At 55.1% G+C, this 14,121-nt stretch overlaps 1 protein-coding gene across 8 annotated transcripts in view; it reads left to right on the top strand.

The window, feature by feature from the left end:
• The window catches only part of SGMS1 (sphingomyelin synthase 1), a 229,116-nt gene that overhangs the window by 190,864 nt on the left and 24,131 nt on the right, over window positions 1–14,121 (top strand). For all 8 annotated transcript variants that reach the window (XM_038576036.1, XM_038576035.1, XM_038576039.1 and 5 more), the window contains one exon: window positions 3,365–4,128. In XM_038576036.1, coding sequence (XP_038431964.1) covers window positions 3,506–4,128 — 623 coding nt within the window. In that variant the 5' untranslated portion in view covers window positions 3,365–3,505. The remainder of the gene's footprint in view (window positions 1–3,364; window positions 4,129–14,121) is intronic.

Genomic DNA, 14,121 nt, shown 5'->3' with positions numbered 1-14,121 from the left:
GTGTTTGCAGTGGGCGGCCCTGGAAAGCACGCTGTGTTTGTCTCCCTCCAGGACAGCTCTGCTACATAGGAGAGTTTAGGTGCTTCACAACCTCACTGGACTTCACTCTACTTACATCCAAAACTTGGGGATGAATAAGCGAGCCCTCCAGCCCCTCTTCCATCGCTCATAATTGGGTATTGGGGAGTGTAAAGATTTTATTCTCTTACGGATTCTGAGTTCTGAGGACCAAGTCTGAGTACTTGAGCTATGCAGTATTTATTAACATTCTCCCAGTAAGGGATTGAGGGTGGCTTTTCTGGACGAGGGTGGGGGTGGTAGTAGAAATGCTACAGTATATTCCATTCCTTTCTATTGTAGAGGGAGAGTGTGAGGCCAGGAGGAAGTCACCCTCCCACCTCCCCTCCCACAGCTGAGCCCTGGGGTCCTCCTGCCTTTGAGCAGTGGCCTTTGAGGTGCTGAGCAGCTGCCAGGCAATTACTTCCAGAGAAATGGCCTTTTCCCCTTTTACATGATTTTGGAATCGTCTGCACAAAAATAGCATCCAGGCCTTTATAGTCAAGCTTCAAAGCTTGCTCGAAAAACAAAGGTTTATTTTCTCATGAAATTTGGAAGGCTGTTTGAACTCGTGTGTCGGAATGATTGGGCTTTTAAAAGTGCCATTTGGAAGGGGCAGCCTCAGTCCATATTCAGGAGATGTCACCTTGGGCCCGGGTGGGGGTCAAGAGGAAACAGGAATAACAAGAACAAGACTTACTTCTTGGAGTCGTTAATAGCTTTCATTCCTTTTCCCTGATCAGATCCTCGTGGCAGGAGCAGCCCATGGGAAGGGGCGCGGGATTAAAGCCCTCTGCCAGGAAGGGGGGTGGCCGGGTTGGGTGTCCGTTGCAGGCTCCTCGACCCCACGGCTGGCGTGCTCTGCGGCCCCGGGCACTCACATCAGTCACATCAGTTATAGTACACGGTCGCCGACCCCGGTGGTGTCAGGATTCAGGGAGGGGACAGGACTGGGAAGGACCCAAGGACTGAGGGCAAATTGGGAACTTGTTGGAGAGCGCTGGATGGAGAAGGCCAACCTGGGGAGAAGCACTGGGATGGTTTAAGGAGCGAATCATTTCATTGGCCTGGTTATCAGAGGAGGCCAGTGACTGACCTCCCTGTCTCTTTGGAGTCCCTCCAGCTGTCAGAAGCTGCCCGATGGGCTCGTTCTGTAGGGCTGTGTTCCTTCCTCCACGTGGGAGTCTGGCCCCATCTCATCTCCAACCATTAGCTGTTTTTCTGTTGTAAAAGTGATTAAGTCTTCAGAGGGGAGTATCTGTCAGTTTGCTCATCAGAGAGGAGTGAAATGACACGTTGGCATCGGTCTGGTCTCTGTGGTTTTGAGGGGTAGCCCCTCCTGGCAGACTTCCACATCGGGCAGGGGGAAGTGAGAGCCCACGGGAGGAGCCCTTTCATGCCCTTGGGCCCGGACATTCCACCAGGAGTTTTCTCTGGAGTTCTCCTAGCCACTGCAAGATGGGCAGGTTCCCTTGCCGGTCCTGTCACTCTGCTGAGGACTATTTGGGGCGAGGCCTGGGCTGTGACACCAGGAGATCACCTTTCTTGCAGGACCATTGGGCGGGACTTCCACTCAGCTTGTGTCTTCTTGTCCCTGGGCGGTACTAGTGACGACCCAGGCTCCTCTGTAGGGCTTTTCAGTTGGCCAGCGGTCCACTTGGGTTTCATATTCTCTCTGAAGACCATCTACCTTATTATCCTCCTCAACTCCAAATTATTTTGAAGCAGTTTTCAATGTCAGTAGCATTTCCGGTAGGATTTTTCTTTTGAAGCGTCTCATGTTGACAGATGTCAGGGACATTTCCTGAGATGTGAGCACATGTAGAGGGAGCACCTCTGAGCCCTTGCGTTGTGGATGCTCAAGACAGTAGCTCATCCGCAGTTGCTCAGGGTCTCCTGGGCGGGTGCAGACGGACACGTAACACAAGGCAGTGGAACAGAAGAGAACACCCAACCTTTGGGCAAGGCTTAAAATATCTTGAGCTTCGCGGCCATTTCATTGATTGTTATTTGGATGGGGAAATGGGGAGTGGACCTCCATCCACCCTCATTCTGGTGTCTGATTCGGGGTTCTGTGGAGCTGAGTTTGGGCTTTGAAATTGAAGACCTGGGTCTTGTTTGTGTCGTTAGCTCCCAGTTGAGCTCCATCGGGAGTTGACAGGAGTCACTGGGGAGGAGAAGTGGTGGCCAGGAGGACAGACTCCTGTGAAGTCCATTTGAGAAATTCTGCTAACCAGTTTTGTCACTGGAGGATTTTCTGGGGCTTCTAACATGCTAATGCGTGCTGCTGTCTCTAGGAGAGGTTATAGTTTACGGTTCCTAGACAATTTGGATTTTTCTTTTATTAAGCACTGAGCATTTTATCAGATTATTTTTCTACAAGGCACACTTGGAAACATGGCCATCACTGGTTTCTAGCCACTAAGCCTACAAATCTGTGCAGGTTTTTTTATAGTTAGCACAGCATTCATCTTTCAAGGAAAAAAAAAAAAAGCCCACTCTTAGGGTGTTTTCATCGTGAGATAAAATAGACAGTAACTATTGGATAGTGTAGAAAGTTTGAGAAAAAACAAAGGATATGGATCAGCAGACTCCTTTTGGTGCTAGATTTATATACGGTTTTTAAAGTACCGACAGCAGCCCCACGAGGGGGATACTGACTGTTGCTGCCTTTCCAGATGAGAAGGCGGAGGCTCGCCCAGTGGGTTACCCACGGGAGATGCTGAGTCATATTAGGGTCTTCTGCTGACGGCCTACTCGACTCAGCACAATGATACAGACCCAGGTCTTTGTTCCTGACTCTTCTTGTTGTTTTAAATTATAAGGGATTGTTAGAAAAGTAATACGTGCTTAGTAGAGAAAAACAGGTGGCAGAGAAGTAGAGAAAAAGGGAGTCGGTATTTTTGCACGTGTGACTGTAAGTCGTCGGACCAGACGGTCTCAAACTCAGCCTTTCTGTGACTATCCCGTGTATCTGAATGCCATGTGGTCCGTCCACCTGAAAGCCTTTCTCCACCAGGACCAGGGCAGGCAGGGCACACTTGCCACGGTCTCAGGCTGTCTCGGGCCGCAGGTAAGCACAGAGGGAATTGCGGCCCCACAGCACCCTGGTGCCCTTCACCGGGAAGCGCCTTGGTCCGGCTGTGCGGCAGGCCCCTTTGCAATGACCCGCTGACCTGTTCCGGGTGTGTCGCCTCCTGCCCGCTCAGGTCATGAGCCGGCTGGGGGGTGGGGGACGGGCCAGGGCGCCGCGCCCTGCAGGGACTGCCACAGAGCCCACTCCTGACTGTGTGTCTTGCCTCTGCAGAAGGAAGACGGCGGGGGCGCCATGAGGTGAGCGCCCAGAGCCGCCCCGTGCCCCTGCCACGCACGTCCCCCCCCCGCCGGCATGAGGCCGGCCAGCATGGGTGCGCCGCCGCGGGACCGCTGACCCCCGCCCGCCGGGACCATGAAGGAGGTGGAGTACTGGTCCCCCAAGAAGGTGGCAGACTGGCTGCTGGAGCACGCCATGCCCGAGTACTGTGAGCCCCTGGAGCACTTCACAGGCCGGGACCTGATCGGCCTGACCCGGGAGGACTTCGCGCGGCCGCCCCTGTGCCGCGTGTCGGCCGACAGCGGGCAGCGGCTCCTGGACCTGATCGAGACGCTGAAGGTGGAGCAGCACATGGAGGCGCACAAGAACGGCCATGCCAACGGGCACCTGGGCGCAGGGGCGGCCGGCCCCGGCCCCACGGGCGGCTTCGGCCTGCAGACCAAGCCCAATGGGGTGCCCAACGGCTACAGGAAGGAGATGATCAAGATCCCCATGCCCGAGCCCGAGCGCTCCCAGTACCCCATGGAGTGGGGCAAGACGTGCCTGGCCTTCCTGTACGCGCTGTCCTGCTTCGTCCTCACCACGGTGATGATCTCGGTGGTCCACGAGCGAGTGCCTCCCAAGGAGGTGCAGCCCCCGCTGCCGGACACGTTTTTTGACCATTTTAACCGGGTGCAGTGGGCCTTTTCTATCTGTGAAATTAATGGCATGATCCTCGTAGGACTCTGGTTAATTCAGTGGCTGCTCTTAAAATACAAGTAAGTAAAGCGGGAGCACTGGGACTGGGACTGGGGGCGGTGGGAGGGAGGTCTTCCTGGCGGATGCGGACACCTGAGACACACTGTTTGGAGGTGAGCGTGATCAAGCATCAGGGATCGAAGCCCACTAGCTCCTTTTTAAATTTTCATTGTTATTTTCTTAAACCGCTTGCCCCGGGATGCCCACCAAAGCCCTGGCAGCTGTAAGGAAATACTGGTGTTCATTAGCTGTTTTGCACAAGGTTCATAGAGTGATGAATGGGCTTATTGAGACGGTGTTGTTCTGTTTTCACGAGGAAGGAAACCGCCAGAGAGCACGGGCTGTGGAGTCTCAGATAAACTCCCCAAACTCGGGGTCTTTGGCCCACCAGATAAACTGCTGAGGGTGGGCCTGCGCGCCGTCCCACAGGCGGTCAGACAGCGGGCCCCTCAGCAGTCGGTATGTGAAGACGTTCCACGCACACACAGCGCAGAGCAGCGGTCCCAGAGTGCTGTGGGTGCTTGGGACATGGGTGAGCCTGCTGGGCTGTCCACCCTCTGGAACGTGTGGTGCTTGAAGTACCATGTGACCGTTCCACATGGGTTTCTCGGGATTCTACGTGGACGCCTCCTGTTAGGGTAACAGGGAGCCAAGGTGGCTTTCCCGCCCCGGCTCTGCACCCAATACAGACCCCTCGGGTGGGCCCTCCTCGTCGGGGTCTGCATTTCCTGTTCGTGGACATGGTTAGGGCTTCCACGTGTGCGAGCTGGCAGTGGTCTCAGGGAAGCGCACTGTGTCCAGTGGACCGTGGTTCACGACCCACAGTACGGTTGAATGTCAAGGAAATCATCTTGAATCAGGAAAACAAAACACAGACGGAGAGTCTGCTGAACTGTATCCGCGGACCGATGGGTCTTCTTCCTGCTGTGTTTTCACCTTGCAGTGAGGTCTCCCCCGTGGGACGGAGTGCAGCGCCCGGGTGCCGGCACGCGCCGTCCCACCCTTTTATGAAGGAGCCGTTTAGGTGGGCGTGTTCACCGTGGGGTTGGTCTGTCCCACAGCAGGCTGAGTCTGAAGCAGAAACCGCGGCCTGGGCTGCGTGTGATCTGGCGGGAGACTTCGTGGTGGTTTGCTTGCTGAGTTTTAACAGACTTACTGGGTAGACTCTTGAAATGGGAGATGCTCAGAATTTACTAATTACTTTCAGCTGCCAGATTTCATATCTGCCTTTGACTTTCAAGCCATTTCCCCCCCAAAATCCCATTAGAGAAAAATGCCAGCACAGTTTGCTTTACAAAGGCCAGGTCAATTCAAGTGATGTTTCCTGAGTTTTTCCTGATTTCTGTTGTTTTGTGTGCTACGAATTTGTCTTCCAATTTTTCATAAAAATTCGCACATAAGCAGTTTACTGCCCCAGAGGACGACCTCATGTGTCAATCACACGATGTACACATTCAGATGTTTCACAGAACTGTGACTTTTATTCATTTTATTTTTTTTTAGAACTGTGACATTTAAATAATTTTAAATTGTTCTAAGAAGTGTCCTCACCACAGGGTTTATTACTTCTTTAGGGATATTACTATTTATGTTTCTCTTAGCTGGGCCTTCTCAAACCGTTTCTCTTCAGGCTTTGTGATGTCAGGTTTTACTGGTACTGTGGTCATTTGTGTTTTGGAATTAAGCTCCTGCAGTGAGCGGCGAATCTGCTGATCACACCTGGGGCAGACCTAAGCCAGTGCCGGGGTGCAGGGCCGCCTGGGTCCCCGCCCCCGCCCCCACCGTGCTCCACTGTGCTGGGTGCTAAGGCCGAGCCTCCGAGTCTCCGGAGCTCATTTTTCTCAACACGTAAAATAAGGACCTCCTAGTCTGGAGGATTTCTCTACTGTATACAATGCCGCAGAGCATTCTGTGCAGGATATGCCCCCCTGAGGATTCTTGGAAGTCTTCTCTGAGGTCCCCTGCTGGCAGGGTGGGGGCGTGGGAAGGGGCGGCCAGCTGTTGCATGAGAATCTGACCCCTGGCCTTCTCCTGGGTGTGTCCCTGGCCTCCTGCCCCGGCCTCTGGAGGCCCCTGCATAGTCAGAGAGGACCCCCTCCCCACTGGCTCCCAGGTGTTTGCTCTCGAGATATGGCAGTTCTGTTAGGGAAGTGGATCCTTCTAGCTACGAAACGTTCTGGGTTCGAGCTGTTCTGGGTGAACAGCGCTGACGGCTGGCTCTGCCCGTGCCCATCCCTCCCAATCCTGGGCCCCGGTCCCCAGCCTCCACCGGGAGCTTTACTGCTCAGGAGCCCCATTCACACAGCTCCTCAGAGTGAAGCCTGCTGGCCCCTAATTCCCAAGGGCCATTCTACTCGGACCTTAAGAGTCTCAGAGCTCTTAAAGGAATCAGCCCATCCGTTCTTGCTTCTGTGTCTTCCACTTTTTTTTTTAAGATTTTATCTATTTATTGGACAGAGACAGATGGAGAGGGAGAGAAAGCATACAAGTAGGCAGAGCAGAGGGCAGAGGGCGAGGGAGAAGCAGATGCCCCATGGAGCAGGGAGCCCCATGCGGGACTCGATCCCGGGCCCCCGGGGTCACGACCTGAGCCCAAGACAGATGCTTCACTGATGGAGCCCCCCAGAATCAAACTGTAGAGGATGATTTATTAATTGAGAAATGAGATCACCAAAGTGTGGGCAACATGCCCCAACAGCAGGCCCTTCATCCAGATGGAGGAGGTGGTAGGAAAGCTTGACCCTGAATTTGAGATGCATTGTATCCACTGAGATACATTGTATTCTCCTGCCGTGCACGTGCTCCGTTGTCCTTGACTGTTAAATGTTAAGTTTTGGTCATTTACTTAGAAATTTATTTGTTGCCTCCTTTCCTTCTTAACGCACCCCCTCATGTTAGTACATATGTGTGTTTATACATATACGTACATTCACTGTGGGGTTTCCACGACACTGCAGAGCGGAAAGAACAAGAACGCCTGTCCTCGGGAACTTTCTGATGGTTAAAACTGTAAATAATGTCTCCCCATTACAGTTGGACTTTCAAGCCGCTGCCTAGGAAAAATCCCCGGGGAGTCTCTGCATTTGGGTCAGACTTCACCGCGAAACAGGTATCCCTTGTTTACAGAAATTGTGATAGAGAATACATTGACCTCACGGGTTCGGCAGGGGCCCTCCATGCACGGTGAATCTAGCCGACACGGCGGCACTGGTGCGTGACTCGGGAGCCTGACCTCGGGCAGGGCGTGGCGAGCCCCTGACAGAGAAGGCGACAGAGGCACAGGACTGTGGGCTCCCCCGGGAGCTGCCGGAGAAGGTGCTGTGACACTCCGCAGTCACAGGTGCCACGAGCCCAACTTGTCCTGTACCAAGTTACTGTGTTGGTCTTCCAGCTTCTCCCCTCTGGGTGGGCAGTGGCATTTCCTGGAAACCTGCACTGGCTCCTTTTCCTTTCGCACAGGCAGCCACTGTGTTCTGTCTGTCCTGACTCATTCTTTAGCTCTTTCCACTCACACTTTGTGCTGAGTGTGGGTGCCCTGATGGAGGCCCTGTCCCTCTGTGCACCGTTCAGGCTCCTTCGTGATCTGGCCCCTGGACTGCCCCACCTCGTCTCTAACTCCTCCACTCACGTCACGGAGCTTTCTACTCGTTCTGAATGGTCTCCCTCACTGCTAGGTTCTAAGTCCCTAGGGGGAGAGGATCCATCCCGCTTGTCATTCATCCATATGCCCCACCGCCTGGCACAGACACGGCCACGTACAAGGTGCTCGTGTAAAAGTCATCTGTTCCTTGAACTTGTCTCTACTGAACCACCTTCCGGGTGCCTGGCACTGTGACTGACCCCCAGGGGTGCTGCAGGGAGCAGAGACCCCCAATGTTCTCACGGAGCTTCTGTTCTGGGCAGGCAAAGCAGGCAGTGGATGGATGGATGGATGGATGGATGGATGGATGGATGGATGGATGGATGGATGGGTGGATGCGTGGATGCATGGATGCATGGATGCGTGCATAATACCCCATAGTGGTCAGGGGAATGGAGACAATTAAAGCAGTGAGAAGGGTCAGCCGGTGTGGGGGATCGTGGGGACAACGTGGGTGATGACAAAAGTCCTCTGGGAAGGGACATTGAGCAGACACCTGAGTCCAAGGAGAGGCCTCCACGCAGGTGTGTGGGGTGAGCGCAGTCTAGACAGGAGACATGGCAAGCACAGGGGCTCCGAGGCCCCCCGAGGAACAGCCACGGGCATGTGTGGCCCCAGAGCTGAAAGGAAGCGGTGACATGGGAGGTCAGCAAGGTGTGGCTGGCAGATGCAGGCGAGGGCAGCAGATAAGGACCTGGGATAGTGTTCCAAGCTGGTGGTAGGTCGTCAGAGGACAGTGATAGGAATAGGTTTGTGTTACAAAAGAACCGCTCTGGCTGCCAGACAGAGCACAGGAGAGCAGGAGTGGTGGCCGTGGCGGTGGCCCGGATGGACGGCAGAGTAAATCTTGTGGTGGCTGGTGGGGAGGGAAGAGCTCTTTGTAGAAGCCCTGGCTTCTACTGCATTTGGGGTTTCCTTGTGTTTTGTAGCCACAGGGCGACTTCCATTGCAGGATTTCTCATACAAGGTTTTGGGGTCTTTTCTGTGAATCCCTGATTTTATTTAGAATTTAATGAGGAGAAGGAATTCACTAAGTTGGGAGCTCTCACAACCTTGCTTGGATATGTTTTATTTTGGAGCAAAGTCCAGTCATGCGTATATCCCAGTAGGTGTTTTCTCTCACGGCTTCTTGGGGATCACACATTTGCTGAAGAGGAGGAGTGCGGGTCGGTTGGGGTTAGGGGTGGGGACTGTGTAAGTGAATTACCTGTCACAGCATATATTGGCCCTTTGGTGGAGAAAAGATGGGGAGAATGAAAGGAGCCCCTGGATAGCTGGGATGCAGAATGGAGTTGAAAGTGTGAGGGGTTGAAGCCCTTCTTGGGGCATGGGCTAGAACATTCCGGAATAAATGGTGGCAAGGAGTTAGAGAGAGACCGCGGCTACTGGGTAGGTTCTGTGAAAGTCAATGACATGCCAGTAGGGAAGCAGGAGAAGGGAACCGGGGCTAGCAGAGTCCACGTAAGACCTGCCAGGACGTCCCCGTGGAGAGGAGCCTGGGCCCGTGCGCGTGTCCCAGGGAAGCAGGTGCGGCTTCCCCGTGTGGCTCTCCTAGGACGATGGTCTGAGGGCACCGCCTGGGTCTAGATGGTTGGGGCCGCGGTGATTCACGTTCCGAGACCACTTTGGAAACGACTGCTGTGTTGTATCGTTGCTAGACGCTCTGGCTTCGAGCGCCTCGTGCCCAGAGCAGACGGCGGCTGCAGCGTTCGCCTGTCTTCTGGAAGCCGGCTCCGATTTCCCAGAACAGTCCTTGTGCTGCGGGCAGCGGCGCTGTCGGCTGCTCGCGTGATGTGCGTTGGCCTGTGTCTGCTCGGCGGGCCACGCCGCGCTCTAGCCGCTCTCTCCCTTTGCCCTCTCTAATTCCATCACTGCCGCTCTGCGCCCAGCTGCATGGGGCGGAGTCCTCGGCTCTCTGTCTTCTGATGCCCGAGGCGGTTTAGGGCACAGTTCCTGTCCACGTCCTGCCGTGATTTCAAGTCTCCACGCTTGCCGTCAGGTCCTCCAGAGCTCTGGACACTCCCACCCCTGGGACGCTGCTCTCCCCGCGACCCTGCGCCATCCAGTCTTTTACCCACTTCAGGAAGAGCCTCTCTTATAAACCGACTCCGTGCTGCTGTGGACCGCGAGATGCGTCTGTCGTGGGATATCAGGGCACCTTGACTTTTAGAGTTTATCATGCACCGTTGGGGACACGAGCGACGTGGCTGCCAGCCCGGCAAAGCCGTGGGGAGGTTACCTTTGGTGGGTGTCTGTTTTTGAAAGTATGTTGTCCACACTCACGCTCCTGAGGACACAGACTCCCCATGTTGTGCAGCCTCTGGGGCACCTGGCTCCCTGGTTCTCCCTGGTTAAGGGGCCGGTCCACTGTCGTGTCGCTCGCAGCAGAACCCCGCTCCCTTCCTCCTCTTCTCTGCACACGTGCTGCATCCACCTGTGCCCACCTGTCCCCACGCTGTCCTTCTCCATCCATGTTGTCAGCGGTCACCATCACCCTGTTGGAGTGGCCGATGCCAGACCAGCTGAGTAATGAGAACTGGGTTTTTAACCTGGTCAGTTCCTAAAATAAGTGGTAGCTCCCCTGTCCCAGTGCAGGTGACGCAGACGTGGAGACGCCGTCCGTGTGCCTCAGGCCCCACAGGCCCCATCCGGGGATGGGAGGCTCCTCGGTATCACACCCGGCATACCCGGCCCCTGCCCTCTGGGGACGTACCGCCTTGGCCCTGTGGTGGTGAGAGTTGGCTTTCATAGGACAGACACTGTGAGAACGGATCCGCTCCGTGATCCTGATGAGGACTGGTGTCCTCTCCCTGCACGTAGGAGACACGCTGGTCCACCATGGCTTGGAGACTGGCCTTGGCTCTGCCCTGGCTGTGTGCGGTCCCGTGACCCCCGGGGGACAGCATGGGCCCTCTCGCCACTGCTTGGGGAAATCCCTTCGGCTGCCAACCCCAGCCTTGCTTTTCCACTGAAGGCTGCTGACCAAGGCGCCCGACCTTATTTCCCTCTGTTTCTAGCAAGATCTGTCCCCCTCTGATTCTGACCTGCCAGCTATCTGGGCAGAGATACTGCTTCCTTTCCTTCACTGGGGCCCTTCCCTGTCCCGTTACCTTCCCCTGTGACCCCAACCTCCCGAGGCTCCTGCGGGCCCCGCTCTGCCTCCTCTTACGGGGGCATCACCTGGAGAGGGAGGACCCGCCTGTCACGCTAGGAGCTGGCGATGGACTCGGCCCCGGCTTGACCTCACTCCTCATTCCCACGGTAGCCGACAGGTGGGCTCCTCTCATGTCCAGGTTAGATCTCAAGACCTTAACGCTCGTCTAGGTCCTAGGAATTGTGGGACAGCTGGGTTCACCCTGAAGAGCTGCCTCAGCTCAGGAATCCCAGCAATCCAAGTTACCGTAAACATGGTAAGAGGCTATTTAACCAAGACTTCAGATGAAGGGACCGAGTTACATACGGACACTGCCGTACGTGTGCGTGTTTACTGAGCACGCCAGAGAAAAGGAGGCACTGCAGCTTGCCCCTAGGCTGCCTGCAGGAGGAGCAAAAACCACTGAGCCCCTGGGGACCCCCACATGTGCACTTTTTTTTTTTTTAAGATTTTTATTTATTTATTCATGACAAATAGAGGCAGAGACACAGGCAGAGGGAGAAGCAGGCTCCATGCAGGATCCCAACGTGGGACTCGATCCCAGGTCTCCAGGATCAGGCCCCGGGCTGAAGGCGGTGCTAAAGCACTGAGCCCCCAGGGGCCCCCCACGTGTGCGTTTTTAAATGGTGTTGTGTTTGCCTTGTATTTTATAGCATGCCAGGGTGGTCTCTTCCCCCCTTCCTTAAAGGGGAGCCCCGCCAGCGAAGCCCCTCGTCTGCCCCCCGCTGGCCCGTCAGCCTCAGTCAGCCTCGTGAGGTCGTGAGGTCGCGGCCAGGCTCCGTGGGGCGGCGCCTCCCTGTAGCGTCCGCTCGGCCACCCCCACCGCGCCTCCCTCCCGAGTCAGCTGCCGAGCTGCTGGCCCGGTGGGCTCCTCCCGGCAGGCCCGAGCAGCACAGGAAGTGGTGTCTGCACGCCGTGGCGCGGGTGGGGGTAGCGTGGAGGCCCCGTGGCCCCCTACTGCGGGGCACCCCTGTACACACCCCCCACCTCCTACCCCTCGTGCTCAGCCGGACCTCCTGCTTTCACTGCCAGCCCCATTCCAGCCCCACTCGCCACCTTTGTCACCGCCCAAGGTCACGCTTCAGCCCTCCCAGCCAGGCTGTGGTGGGCCCGTCCCACGGCTCCCTGCCACCTGGCAGCCCAGCGGCCGGCGAGTGTCCCTGGGAGCCAGCGTGGCAGCGGGTGGCCTTGTCTCCCAGCACCCACAGGCTGGAGGCCACGGTGCTGCTGGGGCCGGTCAGCAGACCCGCACCGGCCTTGCTCTGGACTCTGCTCCCACAGACGTCAGGGCCAAGCCCCTCAGATTGTAATCTCCCCTCCCCTGGGGACCCCCACTCGGTTTTACCACTTAGTGCTTATGTGACATGCTCTGTATTTCATGTATTTATCTTGCTTCTTGTCTGCCTCGTCCCCTAGAATGCAGGCGCCACATCCCTGGGGTCTGCTACGGTGTGCCCCGTGCCCAGGGTAGGTAGGGCCTGGCACGCCTTCCCTTGTTTAATGAATAAACAAGCAGTCACAGCAGCTGTCGTTTACTGAGTGTCACACTATGTGATTTCCGTGCCTGAAACTCAGTAAGTGCTGGCCACGCTGATCTCTGCGGAAGCGAGCCTGGGTTACGTTAAGGTTAATCCCCAACCGTGACCCAGCAGGCCCTGAGGGGCTTCAGGGTGGTGAGTCCTGACGAGGGAAGGACCCGGAGTCCCCGGGCACACCTGCGTCACAGACGTACACGCAGCTACCTGCGTACATGGACTGGGGGATACCGTGGCTGTACCAGCATCAAGTAGACGCAGGGGTGTGTGTGTGTGTGTGTGTGTGTGTGTGTGTGTGTGTGTGTGTGTGGTCGTAGTACACGCATGTTTACGTGCACACGTACACACTCACGTTTTTTGTTAACAGCCCAAAATAGCAACAAGACATGTGACTCCACCTGTTTCGAACATTTGTAGTAGTTTTTGGAAGCCACTGGATTTAGTTCTTCATAACTGCTTCATGTAGATCATGTCGATGTTATATCTTAGAGTAAAAGTTTTTGTTTATGTTACCATCTCTATTTAATACAGGAAATGATTTTTTTTAAAGTGGGTCAAGTGGGGCCAGTTTTATAATGTGATCTGTTCTTTGCAGATTCCCTAAACCACTGTGGGTCATTTCCTGCACTTAAGGGATGATTATATTATATTGCAGAACTTTTACATGGAGCTTAGGGCAAAAAAATCTAAGCCATTACCTTTTTTTCCCTTTTACGATGACAGTTGCATTAGTGAAAAGAGCAGCAGATTCAAAGTCTAGACACCAAGGGCCTGTGGTGATTCTCATTGACTTACTCTGGCCCCAGGCTAGTCCTTCAACTCTTTACACCCTCATTTTTCCGTCTGTAAAATGGGGCAGTAACAGATGCTAAGCAGGTATGTGATTAAAATAATTAGTACCGAAGATGTAAAATCTCTTTGAGTTGGCTTTTTAAAAGGCAGCAGGGCAGTCGGCATGTACAGACACACGTCTGGGCTGGGTCCAGGCGCCTGTCTCGTGTTCCTGATGCACAGACTGTGCCAACACCCCGTGTAGGCACCTGGGAACTATCACACGTGTTCTCGATCTCCCAGGGGAGCACGTATGTTTACTCTTTGTTCTATGGCACTTATTCCTTCCCTTTTATTTCACAAACCTTTCCTTGGTATTTCCTTTCTTGAAGGACTGGACTAAGCACTGGGTGTCCATGGTCCTCCCCCCAGAGCCCTTGAGACCCGTGTGAGGGCGGTGAGGAGATGGGGAAGGAGGGGGAGGGCAGGACTTGGTTCCCAGGCTCCCGGGGGTTGCAGCCCCGCTGGGATGAATGCAGCGATCTTAGCAAGCCTTGTAAATTTTGCTCTGCGTGTGGAAAGGCTGCAGAGTGAGCGTGAGCGCAGATCAACTCTGGCCAGTAGATGAAAGAGCTTAGAGGAGAAACGTCCATGGAAAGCAGCAGGAAGGGCCTGTCGGAGTACAGGCGACGCTCTGAAGCCCAGAACCGCATGGTACGGTCAGCATCACAGGTGCCATCGTGAGGCCGAGTGAGGCCCGGCTGTGTGTAAGAGCTTCCTCTGGTAGAAGGGATGAGACCCTCTGGTGCCAGTGGCACTGTTAAAAATACCATAAAGTACAAAGTTGTGAAGTGATTTGGAGGGTGAAGTGGTCCCGTCCGCCTGGGGACGTCGGGAGGGTTTCCTGCAGAAG

The sequence above is a fragment of the Canis lupus genome, chromosome 26 (genome assembly GCF_011100685.1).
Source record: "Canis lupus familiaris isolate Mischka breed German Shepherd chromosome 26, alternate assembly UU_Cfam_GSD_1.0, whole genome shotgun sequence".
In the NCBI taxonomy this organism is placed as follows: Eukaryota; Metazoa; Chordata; class Mammalia; order Carnivora; family Canidae; genus Canis; species Canis lupus.
The sequence above is the reverse complement of the archived record's forward strand: the minus strand, read 5'-3'. Positions and strand labels throughout refer to the sequence as shown.